Raw genomic sequence first — 17,159 nt, forward strand, 5'->3', positions numbered from 1 at the left:
CCAACTAACCAACTCCCTGTGTGAAGTAAATTGCATTATATTACATTTGCTGGCTTTATTATTACAAACATAAGCTTGTCTAACAAAGACAATTACTCAATCGAGATTTGCTGGATGAAAAAATTCAAGAAAACATCTTTTCAATAATTTCACTGTCCTCTATATAAAGGAGACACCAGTAATCACAAACAAGTAGTTCAGTTCCCCAGACTTTACTAATTTGTGGTAATATTCTTCTCTTATATGCACCTGTACAGTGCACTTAATGAGATATTCACCTTCCTTTGTGAAAGAAACACAGCAAATGCTTTCCACACCATTATGCAGCCTTGTCTACTAGAAGTTGACTGTTACTGGTTGTTTGCAGATGATTTTTTTTTTTTTTTTACTTCTTTTTACTATTTCCAACTTCACCTATTCTACTTCCTGGACCCTACTACTAAGCTTAACTTTTTAATGAGAAATCGATTGGCTCATCCACACTACAATCTTTCTGAAAATATTTTTGAAACACTTATGGTAGTAGCCAAACAATTCTTCTCACAGACTTTAAAAGACATTCCAGCATGGGTATTTATAGGAGTCTACAATATTGGCTACTTAACTACCATTCTCAGGAGTTGGTACAACTGTGAAAATGTATTTAAGAGTTACTATGCACTATGGTTCTGGCTTTACATGTTGTGAACCAGTTAACAGTTGACACTGAAGAGCTATTCACTGACCTATTATTGACAGGGTCATTCATACATCTCACACTATCCATAAATCCCATAAACTCAAATGCGTTGCGGTAAAACCAAGTCAAATTAGCAAAGTCCTTACTGAGATCAATATTTTGTTCACAAAAAATACAGTTTTGTGAATGATTATTTTTGTTTTATTGGAGTTTGGTACATCATTTCACAGACAATCAGAAACATTTATTAAATTATTTATATTTACCTAAGTTATATGCATTATATAGTGAGATGATATAAAAAGAAACAGAGAAAGAGAAACATTACATCAAAATTAGAAGCTGATGCACTATTGTAGAGGTAGAGAATTTATTTATTTATTTTTTTAATATCAGCAAGGTAAAACGTGTTTTGTCAAAAAGATTAGCTGCCTTGTTTGGAACTAATAAACGTACTGCATTTGACAGTCAGAAGCACTGTTGATAAGTACTCTGAGTGACACCAAAATGCAGGAAGTAGATGAATAAAGCACTACACACATAAAAAATTTTCTTATACTTTCTGTAGTGAACTGACAGATTAAATCTGGAGATAAATTTTTTTCTAAAACAGTTTTCCTCTAATTCACACAGATTTGCCAGCAAGGCCAGACAGAGTTCAAAAGAAAGATTCTAGTTGAACAGTAAAAAATACAATGCTGGAAGAGGGTGAAGAAACAGTACTTCTACTGGTTATGCTTTGGGTTGAATTTCATTTTATCTGGCAGGTTTAACCATAGCATTCACCTAAAATAGCCACAAGAGACAGCTAAATCTATTACCTACTAGAACAAAAGATAAATGCAAAGTTGCTAAGTAATTATCTGAAAGGAGCAACTTTGCTGAGAAGTTATTTTGGGCTAGGGCACATCACTAAGAATAAAGAAAATTATGTGGAGAAAAATAAAGACTTCAAAAAAGGACAAAGAAGAAAGGCAGATGGCATTTATAAACATGCACCAGTATGGGATATCTAGGAAATGGGATTTGCAGTCAGAATGCTTGTTGAAAAAAGTGCTGGTGTGATAGGGAGCTGCCACTCATTGTTCAGAACAGTTTTGACCACCCTCAAAAAAAGCCCAACAAAAATCAGACATGCAAGAATGTTTGGTTCCATGACCAAAATTTACCTTTACACCAGAATAACCTACAAGACCATAAATTTTCAGCAGACGGTTTGATGAAGGCTGCAGGCTGTACTGACAACAGGTAGAGATGAAGAAGAACTCAGATTATCACCTGAAAGCTCATCAGATCATACAGAAAGGGCCAGAAGAGAATACATCTCCACAGTTTAACAAACAGAAGCCTGCAGCAGTCCTCCTGTGCACGCTTACAAGAACAGAGCACATCATGGCCTTACTCAGTTGTTCTCTGACCTACCAGCTAAGAATCATTACACCAAAAGGATCAGGAGGGAGTAATACAGATCACCAACGCCAGCTTTATTTCAGCCACTGGTTCCTTCTATGCAAACATATTCCAATACTTATTTAGATAGAACATCATCCTGGCTGGTCAGTAACAGCAACAAGGAAGGAGGGAAGATGTGTGGAAAGAAGGATCTGATTTTAAGTATTCAAAATTGCAGTGTCAAAATTATGCTAAACTCACTTCATATAAGGCATAACAAACTCATTTTCCTTTTTGTCCCTATGTAACATTCACAAGATGGATCACAACTTCACATTCTCACATTACACTAAGTCTTCATACATTCTCCTTCAGAGACAGTTTTTGATTTCTATCACCAATCTCCGAACCTCCACCAAAATCAATTTGTAATTCTGATAGTCAAAAATTACTAGTATTTCAAAATGGAGAAACGATGATGGATATGTATTCTAAAACTAGGTGAAAATAAAAGATAGTTACCTCTATGCTGCAAATGCATATAATGACATAAAAATCACAGGATATTGAGAAGAATCCACAGGCTTTTCCTTTGTGCCTCATAGGAAATAGGTAGAAAGTTAATACAGCCTGAAGAAACTTAAAAACGTTCCCATGACACCATTTCAGGGACAGAAATCACCCCGACAACGTTCTTTTAAGTCTTTTCTGTGGCTGTTACAATCTTGATATCTAGGTACAAACTTGCAAAACTACTTGTGTGCTTACAGGAGATGTATAGGCTTTGGATGACGAAATGCTCAGTGGACCAGCAAACCCTACATTCCTAACAAGGAAAATCTTATAATGTTTTTCTCCCTTCCCAGTCCTACACAGTTCTTCCAGACTTCCGACCTTTCACTTTTTGTGTTTAACACTAAATAATTTAAAGACAATACTTACATTAGATACCACTGTGATAAACGCATGTGCTATGAGAAATGGCAGTGTCTCAGGGGTTCCGTATTCAAAACAATCCTTCATGAGGGAAAGGCCATTTTTTCCACAAAACAGACAAACATAACGAAGCAAGTGCAATGGTACTTCTACATCCTAGAAATATATATAAAAAAAAGAATTTGAACAATCAATTCTAGATCCATTCAGACACACACGAAATTCAGAAGCTTCATCAGTATAGCACAAATCTATACAGAAGAGAACATGACTACTTTAAGTTTCTAGGAAATGTGCACCTATTTAAAAATGGACAACTTACATTCATATCACAGAATGCCCCTAATATATTGCTTTCTTGAGCAGAAATATCCTGTTTAAAAAGAAAAAAAAATACAATTAACTGAGGCAATAAAAATACAATTATAGAACAAAAAACAACTGACCATTAACAGACATTATAGTCAACAAACAGAAAAAAACAAACCCTTAATTTAGAAGACGACAGAAGCTCAAGCTTTGCTCCACTTTTACGTTGCAAAACATACTTTTCCGGTTCATTTCACCTTTGTTAAGATGTATTTATAAGTACACAAATATATGCTTCGGATAACATCTTAGCAGTGGCTCTCAATGGCTGGATTAACAGATCACTGTTCAATCCCACCTCCCTTCACATCACCAATTTTTTTCAACAGGAATACTGCAAAGGGGATAGTCTGGCACACAGGCTGCACACTAGCCTGAGAATTACAGAACAAACCAAACTAGGTGCTTTTGAACGCAATTTTTGCATAAAGATGAGGCACGTATCCAAACACCTGAATTTAGATGAAATCTAAAATGTCCTACAGTCCTACATTTAATAACTTGAGGGATTAAACTGTCATATTATTCATTCCCATCAGAATATTAAAATTCTTAACTTCAACTACTATATTCTTTTAAATATAAAAAAAAATATCATATAAAATAAGCGTCTAACACTCTCTACAGGATTAAGCTAACTAAAAAGGGGGAAGGAATTGTATCAGCCTATCAATTTGTTAGGTATCTGCTGCTATTTGTTAGCTATTTTCTAGAAGTACTAAACTGAAAAGGGTTTTGAAAAATAGCTTTTCTTTTTAATGTTCACAACACCCACTTGTTGGGCAGTATAAAGCAGGAATTTTGCTTATTGGGGTTGTTACACATATTGTGGGTATCTTGCATATGGCTAGGGGCAAAAGGGCACTGAGGATAACATAAAACCTGATTGTAAAACAGCAACATTGCCATGGGTACTTGGAGGTAGTTACAGCACACATTCTTCTCCTTCCCATCCCTCCATGCCAAACACCCAGTTCTCATATTCACAAATCAAATGTAAGTTTAACATAAAGTTAAGTTTTTAAATTAAGTTTCCTGAATATATTTCAAATAGCTGTGTAGGAGTAAGCTTCTTAAAACTATACCCGAGGATGCTGGAGGCAAGCAATTTTGGATGGATTAAGCGTGATACAAACATTTTGAATTATTCAATATGCTCATATTATATCTAAGCATTTATTTTCTTTTTTCTTCTGCTGAACTCTAAGTCATGCCTGAACTCGTGATACTCTTAACAGTTATTTTTAAAACAGCTTTGAAGCCAGTAGGTGGTATGTTTTCAAGTAGCAAGAAAAGGTGTTCAGCGCTCTGCTCATGAAAACTGCAGAAATAGTGTAAGAAATTTCATTAGTTTTCTTGAATAGAACAGGGACTTGTTGAGTGAACTACAGTTCTTCGAATACAGAAATCAAAAACTCATGGAGGTCTGTTCCGCGAGTCCTACAAAGCTGACTAAAGGTGTTGTGGTTGAGAGACTGAGTCTGGAAATATGACTTCTGTTCTTGCAGATGAGAAACAGAACAGAGACTGAGAATTGCTTAAGATCAAGTTTAGAAGGAAATAAGAGACTTCCTCATGGGAATCTCATATGGTTAAAAAACACCATCACTTCAGATAAAATTTACTAGCTGAGGTCTGACATGGAGACAATCTTGGTGGAGGGCACTTAATTAGGGTTATTTTCCAAGAAAATGTTTACTTGAAAAGAAAAAGCATATATAACAAGATTCCAGAGAATCAGGGACTACAGCTACAGACACCTAAACAACTGATTTTTTTACTCTTTCGTTTCATTCTCTGTCAAGAACTGCTTAATTGTTCATTCTGAGATGGTGCAAAGTTCAGGATGACACTTTACATCACTGCTTCTTTCTCTACAGGATTTTAAGAGCATCTGTTTTCTAAATATTTTTTCTTCCCCTCTGAGGTGTCCCTTCTAGGTATTCCACTTGCTGCACAGAGTAAGTATGAAAAGAAGAATAGGGCATACAGTCTTAAACTACCCTGTATGCAAGACCTCTTTAAAGATATTCCATACATCCAAAAAAACCCCAAAAAAACTAATTCCAAAGTATGAACGTTTCTCAAAAAAAACAACCAACCATATTTATAAAAATATTTTGAACTAATTTTGTTTAGGATGAAAACGAGACACAAAGGCCTCTCTCACTGGGCACCAAAAATACTGGTAGATTTCAACAGAAGCAAATGGTGTGTTTCCAGATGTTCTCTTTACCGATTTTTTTTTTTTCCAGTATTTATTTCCTGAAGTGGGCTGACCTCTAACTGACTGCAACAAATTGCGCTGTTTTGGAAGTTCAAACTTAGTAGAAAGACATTTTTCACTAGGCTTCTCATCCATTTCAGAAAAGTTGAGACAAACGTTCTGTCTATACAGACTCATATCCATTCTACGCAAGTCAAGACTATATACTTGTCAATATGCTTGATTTACTTCCACATGATGTGGTTTCACTGTCCTCATATATAGCCTAGTTCTGTGACATTTCTGCCCTCTGCAAGGCCACTTGTTCAAGGTAGCTTCTGCTGTCAAGCGTACACAGCCCTTCTGGCTACAAATCAGGCTTCCACGGTCTTCACGCTTTCACTTTAGAAACGTTGTAAGGAACAAAAATAATTCTTAGCCCATATCATTTAAGGACAAGATCTATAGGAATACATACAGGCAGACATCCTTTTGACTACCAACAAATCTTGCTTTGCTGTTCATTTTTACGCAACCACATGAACTCCTAAACTAGGGAAAAACTCCTACTTTCACAGGAATGATTTTCTTCTGCACTAGATGGTCAAGTGTAAAATGGCTTTGGCAAGCACCTGATAAGAGGATCACAGTTCAAGACTTGTCTTCTGTCTGCTGTCATTAAGAATAAAGATCTTGGAGGTGTATGCAGAGCAATGGCTAACAGTCATATTGACTGCTAATTGTTACTAGAAGGTACTAATACCATGTGAAAGCCTTACATTGAAAATTTTTAAATGACAGCATAACTGCTCATTTCTATGCAAAGTGAAACCTTACTGGACATGATGACTCAATGAAATTGTGCAAATTAATCTCAAGAATATGAAACAAGGAATTTCAGAAGACAGTGAGAGCGGAGATTGGAGTCTGTTTTGCATCAGAAAATTCTCCTTTTTCCAGGGCAAAAGAAACGCTGAGAGGGAGAGCCACACAATCTTCTCTCAACAAATTTTTGGCAGATTTGGCCTGTTTAGGAATCTGTTTATCTTACTAGTATAGATGATATACTTAAAACAGGGCTTTTCATTTTGTGATCCCATGAGGACTGAGTCCAAGCCTCATCTAAAACAAAAAATGCTCCCATTACAAGGACTAACAACTTGTCTCAATTCAAGTAAGATGTGCTTGAGACTGAAATCCAAAATTAAACACCAACCCTCAGTAAATTAGTTACTCATGGTAGCAGAAAATTTTGACATTAAAATAGCTAACAGTACTACTTTTGAATAACAGAAGCCTAGTGCTTCCTAAATATAGAAGATCTCAGTTTGAGAGAAAATGATGTTGGGACCTCTTAAATGCAAACAAAAAAATTTTCCCCAGAAAAGGAAAAAGGTAAACAACAAATATGGCAGGCTAGCATGCCTCTGTAATCCATACCGGGAAACACAAAAAGTCTAGCAGAAAAGTGAAAAACTTTTCCCTCACTTGTCTGTACTTCAGGAAAGTGTTTTTCATTCTCAGCTTCCCTTTAAGTTATATTTTTAGGACAGCTAATGAATGTATTCAATCATTCAAATGATGTATGATATATACTAGTATGTCTGGAGTGATAGCCAGTCACAGTACAGCAACCTACAGCATATCTGTGTTCAAATCACTTTATGGCTGTACATCAAGTGAAAAAGAAATCCCACCAGGCACTCTGAGATCATCTTTCGTCGTTTGGAAGTGAAATTGAAAGGGAAGAAAAAAAATACATAAAATTGTCATTTAAAAGAAGCAAGTGTGCTTATACATAGAAAAGCTGTTCCAGAATTGTTCATTGCATATTCCTATGAAGCCAGTTTCAGTAAGCATCCCACAGGAGTACAAAAGATAAGAGTACAGAAGATAAATGACTTGAGTAGTCATTGATTATTTTTTTTTAACTGACAAGATAGATCTACCCTCTACAGTTCCTACTTGCAGAGGCTGAACTACAGATTTATTTATGTGTGTTGAAAGTTTTAAAGGCAGGCCAAAATGTATGATGGGAAACCTGAAATCCACAAATCCTAATTTTGCCTCATTTTTCTATACACATATTATTGTGAAACAACCTCTGTTAACTTACACCCATATATTTTGGAATAAGACAAGAAACCAAACTCCATCCCACCCAAAAAACCCACTACGTTGCACATTTTAACTAGATTTATTGTCAGATATGGTAGGGTTCATTCAACAAAAATTGATTGTATCTTGTGGTCACTCTAGCATACAGAATCAAAAATTATACCAGACTTGGTATCTTCTCATTTTGGACTTAAGTTTAGAAAACAAACGTAACCACTCAGAGCTCCAACAGAACTCCCCAAATTCTCTACATAAAAAAAAAAAAATTAAAAAAGGAACTGGGTTAATTGTAGTTTTAATTCTCCACTTGGACTTTCTCAAATGTTTGTTGGATAGAAGTTTTCTTCATATAGCTAAGTATATACCTCTTTGCATAAAAATATTGTAAAAGAACTGTTAACTGCTATTTGTTATTAGACTACCAAAAGTTAGATCGAAACCCAACATTTCCAAGAACTATATTGTTTCAAATTGGAAACGCTAACAACTTTGTATTTATTTCAGAAACTATGAATTAAACACTGCAGGATTTTTGAATTTGTTTGTTTGTTTGTTGTTTTTTCAGAAGAAAATACGGAAAATGTGAATGGTGGCCATAACAAATCACAGAGAAAAGTGAGCACTGTAGAACAAAGCTACTGTGTAGAGCTCAGTTATACCAGTCAATTAAACAGCTGTTCTAACAAGTAAGTTTGGTCTTGCACAAAGTTTAGTTTATGAAGCTTTGCTTCTAGAACCATAGATTGTAATGAAAAGAAATTAGTAAACTATTAATGGGTTACCTTCTGGAAGAAAGGCTTCGCTATAGTCCCCTTTTTGCCTTCCTGTTATTTAAACAGTACAATAATTCAGTGTACAGTTCCATCCAACACTTATCAATATATTACCTATAACAATTAAGCATATTTTAAAGAAAGTGTAAGAGTATGTGTCATTTAAAAAGTTTCTCTGAAAAGTTCTACTGAAGTCAACAGGAGAGCTCAATTTGCCCATCCTGTGTGAAAGCAACTATCACCAAACACGCACAGTCTACTCATTAATGAGAACAAATAACCTTTCACAAAATAATTACATATACACATAAAGATAAAATATACCTCTATTGTGGGATGAGTATTATGTTTATAAGCAGTGTACAGAGGAAACTGAATCTGAAAGATTTTTGCCACACACAGCAACAACTTTTCCTTCTCATCAGTGCTCCATAAGCTAAAAGCATCAGTGTTCTTTGTAGACTCCTCCTCTGTCAGGATACAAGTTCTTCCAGAATCTAATTTTTTCTCTATAGATTTTTGCCGTTCTCCATTTTCTTCTTCATGAGACTCTCTTTCTACATTCAGGGGCTCATCAGCATGATTACTCTGATCTTGCCATGTTGAATCTATATTTATAGTGCAATGTTTACAGAGCTGGTCCCGCAGAGCTTGAACTTGGGCAATCACTAAGTTAATAAGCGCACATACTACTTGGTTAAAGATCTCCAAATGTTTATACTCCTTGAAACAGCACAGACATTGTCTGTAAGAAAACAGAAAAAAATAAAAATAAAAATTCCTGAAGTACCTAAAATCAGAACAGGTAACCAACCAAAAGGACTCTTCACATTAAAACATTTTCAACAACAAAATATTTGACAGACCTGTAAAAGTAAGGAAACCCAAATGAAACAGACTCTGTTCAGCAGCAAGTGGGAGTCACAAAGCCTTCCTTAAACCCTGTGAACATCCCATTACTTCCGAATGCTTACCAAAACTATGAAGACCCTGTTATCCTTTAGCAGCTGCCACTGTGAGTAAAATATACAAAAGAAATCTTAGGGGCAAGTTCACTGTACTACTACAGAAGCAGCGTTCTTCAGTATGTTCCTGAATTTGCTTCCTCATCTGGTTTTCTCTATTGATATTTACTGCAGTAAACCACCTGACATGCTCGTCAGCTGTATAAGAATTGTTACTTTTAAATCCACAGGGCTGCAAAACAATTGTATTTTTAATTGAGTATTTAAGGTCACTTCTTTTATCTGCATTTGGATAGAAACCCCATGTGCGTTGGCACCCTTTACCTGTACGGGAAAAAGCAGTATCAAGTATCTTCATCACTTCCTTCACTATGTAGGCTCAGAGATTATTCCTCTGAATATCTACTGATACACTGTAAACTGAAAAGAACAAGGGGGAAAACTATACACCACCCCTTTATCAATATAATAAGAAAAAACAATAAATCATCAAGTTAGAAAACTCTGTAATACAGCTCTAGTTGTGGGCAAGGATAACCATGTATGTCAAAGAGATTCTTGGTGCATAAACCCCCCAAGATAGAAAGATACCCTAGAACCTATTGTCTGGGAAAATTTGCTTCATCTGTACAAACAAGCAATCTCCTCATTCTGAACAAAAGGCAGAGGATATTCCCCTAAAAGGATCTAAATCCCAGAGAATGTAGAGAAGAAAGGCAATAAGCAAGGGGGCTTAACGAAGACTAAAATTAAAGGCTACATGCTTGTAACAATCTTTGAGATGGACTCAGGTCTTCTCACTCAAAGTCTGTGATGTAACCGTTATATAAACTGGTAGCTGTCTTGCAGGGGAGACCCTTCTCCAGTTACATGGAACACAATGGATTACGATCCATGACTAGAGTTCTCAGATACTAAAATACAAAAATTACACGTACCATTTCTGAAAGAAATTAGCAGACAAAAGATAGGGCAAGAAGTCATCAATAAGAAGTGATTAAAAAATTATTTTGCAAAGCATAGCATTTAATCTAGAAACTGGGTGTAATAAATTATAAATTGTAGGAGAAAAAAGGCAGAACTTAGAACTATCACAGGTAGAGGGTGCTGCCCCTCTTGAGGGACTACAAACATGCCCTTGAGCTACAGCTCTGAAAGCATATACATTCTGAATACAGGGTGGGATTTTTTCAGTGGGTTAGACAGAAAGAAAACATTCAGTATTCTCTAATTCCAGCACAGATACAGTGATGGAAGCACCTAACACCTTTTGTTCTGTCTATCCAGGAAGAAAAATCCTTTTAATATTGCGTAAGCAGAGTGTCTTCACCCATTTGAAAAATAGATTTTGTGATTTACTTGTAAATGTATTTTCATATTAACAAATGACAACAATGAATTACAGGCAAAACCAAGCGTATCCTCAAGCATCTATCCTTGGGGAAAACTAAGTACAATACGTCCATCACTTATGCCTACAAATTACTACCCCACTTGGCTGTAACAAATTATTCTCAATAATAATGAAAAAGTCTGGTGAATACTTCTCTCATATCTGTATTTGAATGCCAACCAATATTGAAGAATTCTCTACTGGGCAAAGGCACATTTTTTTTGTCAAGATAGAGGTATGTGCAAAACCTCTAAGTCTTCACATATGCGAATGCGTTCAGAGGAAGAAGAGCTCCACCAAAAATTAAAGCAAAAATCAGTATACTACAAATATGAATTCTTTGAACATAACAATTTCCAGAAGAAAACTGAAATGGAAACACAACATGCAGACGGAAGAAAAAGGTATTCTTCAGGTTCAGTTGCTGCTAACTGATCTTGTGAAGTAAAGCAGGTATTTAAACTACAGGTAACAAAGTAAAAAGTAGTTCTTAAGGAAGGCTTCAAGCACAGAACAAGCAGAACTCTCAAAAGCCCATTTGGCAGAGTAGAAACAGGGCACGAAACTAAAATTTAAAGTAAAACTCCTTCCTGTGGCCTCTTTGCTAGACTCTGCTTTGAATAGGTTAAGGACTGTTTTCCACATTCTTTTACAGTATGAAACCATGAATATGGAAGATAAAAAGAAACCAGAAGAAAATAAAGAGTTAAATGTTATCTAGTCTTTATTTTTTCTTCAGGATGGATTTGTCATGCTTAGCTGTTGAAGAGAACAAAACTCTAAACAGATGATGACCTGGAAAATGACTACGTTGCAATTGTTCTCAGAGAAACTTGGGATCTAGGACCTGTCAAGAAATTAGAGAATGCTGGTTTCTGTTGCTGCTGTTGATTTTGATTTAAAATTCCTTCTCTGTGTCTAATGGGCTTTGAGTGCCTTCTTTGGGCCAAATGAGGAAGATGAGGATTGTGCTTTCCCAGGTATCCAAAATGTGACATTCCATTTTTTCTTTTGAAGTCTTCTAAATACCAGAATGATGTTTTCCAATTTATTCTCTATGCTTTTGTCAGTATTTCTTACAATTCAGTTTGGTCTTGTGACCACTGAACACTGAATTCCAAACATCCTTATTGTAGATTCTTTCTAAAAACTAATATCCATGCAATTCCTTGTGCTGGAAAAAAATACGTAGCTATGAGGCAAGCAAAACAGCTGATATAACTATTTAAACAACAAAAACACGGACAACAGTAATTTAAATAATAGATTAAAAGGAATAACGTAGTTGATTTAAGACAACAATGTGCAAAGGATTTTCTGTATCAGTTTAGTAGCCATGAGCTGCAATCGTTTGTCATCTTGCCTCAGAGTATCAGACACTGAGAAAAATTTAACATGATGGTCCCACTCAGAATGATCTTTTCTTAGACTCTTTTTACCCTACCCTGCCCCCCACAGAAGGTGGTCAGAAAGTTTCATATTAAAGCAGCAACACACATTATTTGTCATTGCAATATAGCTATTTATTGCTACACAAGTATTACAGCATCCAGAACGTAAATCAGATTCAAAATACATTTTGCCCAAAATGCACTGGTTAACAGGTTTATTTTTATTTTATAAGTAGTGAAGTGTCCTTTACTCTCCAAGTATCACTTAGCTACACATCAACAGCTTGCCCATTCTACTTCACTCTACTGTATTTTTAAGAAGTGAAACCTACTGTTGAGACCCACTATCATCAACATTCAAACTCATTCCAAAATTACCTTTGTGTCCAGGAATTGATGTAAGCAAATATCTTGAGGGCATGTTCCTTTCTGAGCTGCAACCCATCAGCACCTTCAATGTCTGATACTAAAGAAAACAAGAACATAAACATATTAGAGAAAAAAAAAAAAAAACCACACCCTGCAATTGCTTTACTTTTATAAGAAATTATCTTTGATAGCATGAAAAATAAAAAAAATATATTTTGTAAATATATTTTCCATATTGGAAACTGAAGTCCTCAACCAAAAGTACGTAATATTTGCTTCAGTAAACAGAGATATGGTTTAGACGCAACTAACCTGAAAATAGAAACTGCACAGTATTCTCGAATACTGCTGTGAAAATTGATTGAGAACAGCCCCATCTTCTAATCCTCTTCTTATGAAATACTCTTCATAAGCTTCACTGGGAACCACTGATTGATGTGCACTTTCAAATATGAACCTTCTTCAATGATCCTACTCATTAACCAGGCGCCTCCTCCCCCCCCACAGATTTTAAAAGTCTGCATTTTGAGATGACCGTGAGACCTTGAATTCCTTTTCCTGATCAGATAAAGATTGGGGAAAATACCCCCAAAAACCCCACAACAAAAATATCAAGAAAAGAACAATGTGCAGTGTATGTATAAAGTTATTTCAGACTAGCTAAGCTGTTGATTACTATTTTTAAATATAGAAATGTCTATACTGACATCTAACCATAATGAATCACTAATTGGCAAAATAATAAATGCTTACCACATTTATTTCAGCCAGAAAACAGAACAGTTATGTACTGAATTCAAAACCCAAATACTTCAATGAGGTACTATCAATCGTCTCACTTCCATCTAGAAAAATGCTTATACATTCTAATAAGCCAAACATCCATGGTAGTCCACTTCTCCACTTACACATCAACCAATGATATATAAGGCACTGGATTCTGTCTACTGGCCACACACCCTTCTCCAACTATCAATGCACAATTCTCATTTCTTCCTTGTCCTAAATTTCCATACGCTTCTGCAATTACCTAATTGCTACACAAATTGAGAATGTCAGCGTTCCTTTTAAGTTGACCATTTAATTCATAAGAAAAGTAAGTATTCATTTCCACATTTCACATGAAATGTCAAGTATTACATACTTACAAAACTAATTCACAAGCAAGCTTTGTGGGAAAGGCTCTCTAACAGAAGCAAGCTCTTCAGAATCCCTACCTCAACCTCTTTTCCAACCTCAGCCTTGTGAGGTCTTATGTGATCTATCAATACAGGTTTCCAAAAACTAAAGCTAATGAAAGGCTGCTGGCACAGATCAGAAAGTAAAGTTCACAAGAATACCACTTCAGAGAATAATCACACAAAACAAATACTTGCGACTTCTTTGAAATAAGGACATTACATATGCACATACATTTCAGCTGGGATAGATTTGATTTTTTTTCTAGTAGCTGTGTTTTGGATTTAGTATGAGAATAATGTTGATAACACATATCATTTTAGTTGTTGCTAAGTGATGTTTACATTAGTCAATAACTTTTTCAGATTCCCATGGAAGCTGAAAGACAGCATAGATGGAACAAGCTGGCCAAAGGAATATTCCATACCATAGACATCATGTTCAATATATAAATGAGGGTTAGCCAGGGGGCAGGAATCTGTTATCACTGCCCAGGACAGGCTGGGCAACCGATCATCGGGCAGTGAGAGTGACTTGTGTTGGATCACTTTATTATTACAATTATTATTTTCCTCTTCCGTTACTGTTCTATTAAACTGTCTTTATCTCAACCCACAAGGTTCCCCCCTCCCCCCTGCCTTCTTTTCTCCCTGCCCGCCTGGGAGGGGTGGGGGGAACGAACAAGCAACTGCATGATCCTAGTTGCAGGCTGGGGTTAAACCACAACAACATACATACATATTTTCATATATATGCACACACACAAATATAAAAATACACAAAAAGCAGTCTCTCAATAGGACACCATTAGACTTTAAAAATCACTTTTCTGTCTCACTCCTAGAAGGCTTTAAAGATCCCTATGTAACGCTGGACAAAGTACAAAACTGACAAGCAGACTAAAAGACGGGTATCACTTGATACTACTTTTTATTTGAAACAACACAAATTACCATTACACTTGACTCTCCCAAGGCCAAAGCACAGTGCTGAAGAAACCAACAACTCTGTCAAACAATTTAGGTCAAGCTGACCACAAAAGACAGATCCTTAACTATAGACAGTATCTAAAAAAAGATTCGCCCAGTATAAAAGATTTACAAAACCTTTGTTTTCTGAATTTTGTGAGCATTGTTTCATTAAGATTAATTCCTTCAAATTTGAGAAAAACTGTTGACGATAATTAGTAGCAACAAACCTAATTCTAACTTGTAGGATCTAACATATACATTTATAAAACTTTCTTCATCCCCACATCACCCTACTTAAAAAACACACACGCTAACAAGTAGCACAGTAACTCCTAACTTCCAGTGCAGCCTTTTCACTGCAATAGTTTGAAATGCTCAAATTTCCCTCTATAAGATCAAGAAAAAATGAAGAACTGAAAGTTAAGTAAACCGGTCCCTTAAAAGCTACAATTGCCACATCAAGTGTACAGAATGTAGAAGCTACGGAAATACTGAAGCATATGCCCCAGGTCAAAAAAATAGGGAGGTCTACGCTCTAGTTGGAGAAACCTGTTATTTCCCTGTTTATGCATTCTACATCACAACAGTAGACCAACTTCAACTGCTGTTGATTTACTAATCGTTGCTTCTTAATATAGTGGCCACATACATTGTTTCCCTTTTGTTTTCTGTACCTAGAAATAATATTGTTCTCGTTCCTGAAAATACTCAGGAAATTCAAAACAGGAGCAACCACACTGAGGCTGCAGTTTTTCACTGAATTCAAGTTGATCTAAGTCTGTGTCACTACCAAAAGGGGTTAGTGACACATCCTGAAGGGCTTCTCCTACTGGACCTTAGCTGAAGCTCTCTCTTTTGCTCCTTAGCAGATATGATATATTTCAGCTCAGCTAATTTATGTCCTCACAACCAAAATTTAAATCTTAGGCATTCAAGTTCCTGTCTTATTCTGAATATCAACTTTGGGGATACTCTTGATTTTACAGCACCTCTCTTTAGGGACACACGCAGCCTGAACTGCAGCAACAATTGGTTAAGACGCCTTTGTAATATTTTTTAATTGAAAAAAGTACAGACAGAAAAGCAATAGGACAACTGCACTCATTATCATCCCTGTGTATTTGTTGATTTTAGCCAGTTCTATAAAGACACCCTCGCTGTATACAACTTCACTTCCAATTGATGATGTGTCTCTCTCTCTTCTTTCAAACTAGTTTTCTTCTACATCAAATGGGCCAGTAGTTAAAACAAACTCATCCACTTGTAAATAAAGCACTACCCTTTATTCCCTCCCATATTCAAGCATCCTGCATGCCTTAGATCCTCCTTAATCTGCCGTCTCCCCAGTCTCCCACACTCCCAGTGTTTCAAACCCAGCAGTAACAATCATGTCAAGCTTTTCCAAAAAATTTTACTATGACAAGCCCCCTCCTTGCAAACTGATTCGGTGGATAAGACTTTCCCCTAGTTTCATACCTAAGGCAATCATTCCCACAGGATGTGCAAAGGCATACTTGTGTGCTTTGAGAGCATCTGAAGCACATCAAAGTGGCAGGTTGTGTGCTCTCATCAATAAGAATTGATAATATGTGCTCCAGAGCTTTACAGCCTGTCACTCCATGATCTATTAGTATCTCTCTCAGCAGTGGCACTCCAATTCTAAGCTCAGCTCCTTCACCCCTGTCTCCAGTGGCTGCTTCTTTCTCCAGACTCCTTTCTCCACAAGCTAGCAATGTTAGAGTTGCCTTCCCTAATTTATTCCTGAGCTCTCCAGGCTCAACTTTCCACTCCTTCCTTAAATTGGCTCTAGCAAATTTTTCTTCTCAGTTAAAGCCTCTTAGACCTTCTCACCCTCCAGTCCTTCCTTTTCCCTCTTACTTTCCACACACACAAACACCTTTTCCCCGTGCTAGATCCAATTTCAAGATCAACATAACCCAGTTCAAGTCCACACTACTAACAGCATCCATAGCCATGCATTTCAACTACTCCCAACAATCACTAGCGCTCCTGCAGGAACCCAGACAGCCAGACTGGGAACTGAGCAAATCCAATTTATCAATCTAACAAAAAACTACCCGCTTTTTGGTTGGCTTTGTAAGCCACTGAATACTCAGGGTGGCAGCTATGTAAGCACGGGGGGCTGGGAAGTGTGAGGAGCGTGGGGCTGAGAGAAATAAACACCTTGTAGTGACTGCAAAGGTAAAATTGTCCTGCCCCATCTGGATTAACTTCACCCTAATACTGCTCATCTAAAGGCAAGGAAACTGAAGGTACGGTTACTATTAGAGCATGGAAAAAACAGAATGGAGGCGGCCTTAAACAGATCCATCCAAGACAGAACTAACCAGCAGAAACAAGAAAGACTAGTACGTAGGTAAATTCTAGCTAAATGTATTCTACAAATATAATGTAGGA

General features: G+C 36.4%; 1 protein-coding gene across 1 annotated transcript in view; it reads right to left on the reverse strand.

The window, feature by feature from the left end:
* The window catches only part of USP34 (ubiquitin specific peptidase 34), a 142,378-nt gene that overhangs the window by 109,764 nt on the left and 15,455 nt on the right, over positions 1-17,159 (reverse strand). The window contains exons 2-5 of the mRNA XM_082481199.1: positions 12,601-12,688; positions 8,798-9,218; positions 3,330-3,380; positions 3,014-3,163 (exon numbers count right to left, since the gene is read on the reverse strand). Of these exons, the coding sequence (XP_082337325.1) occupies positions 3,014-3,163; positions 3,330-3,380; positions 8,798-9,218; positions 12,601-12,688 (710 nt within the window). The remainder of the gene's footprint in view (positions 1-3,013; positions 3,164-3,329; positions 3,381-8,797; positions 9,219-12,600; positions 12,689-17,159) is intronic.

Source organism: Vanellus vanellus (genome assembly GCF_965231255.1).
Source record: "Vanellus vanellus genome assembly, chromosome: 3".
Classification (NCBI taxonomy): domain Eukaryota; kingdom Metazoa; phylum Chordata; class Aves; order Charadriiformes; family Charadriidae; genus Vanellus; species Vanellus vanellus.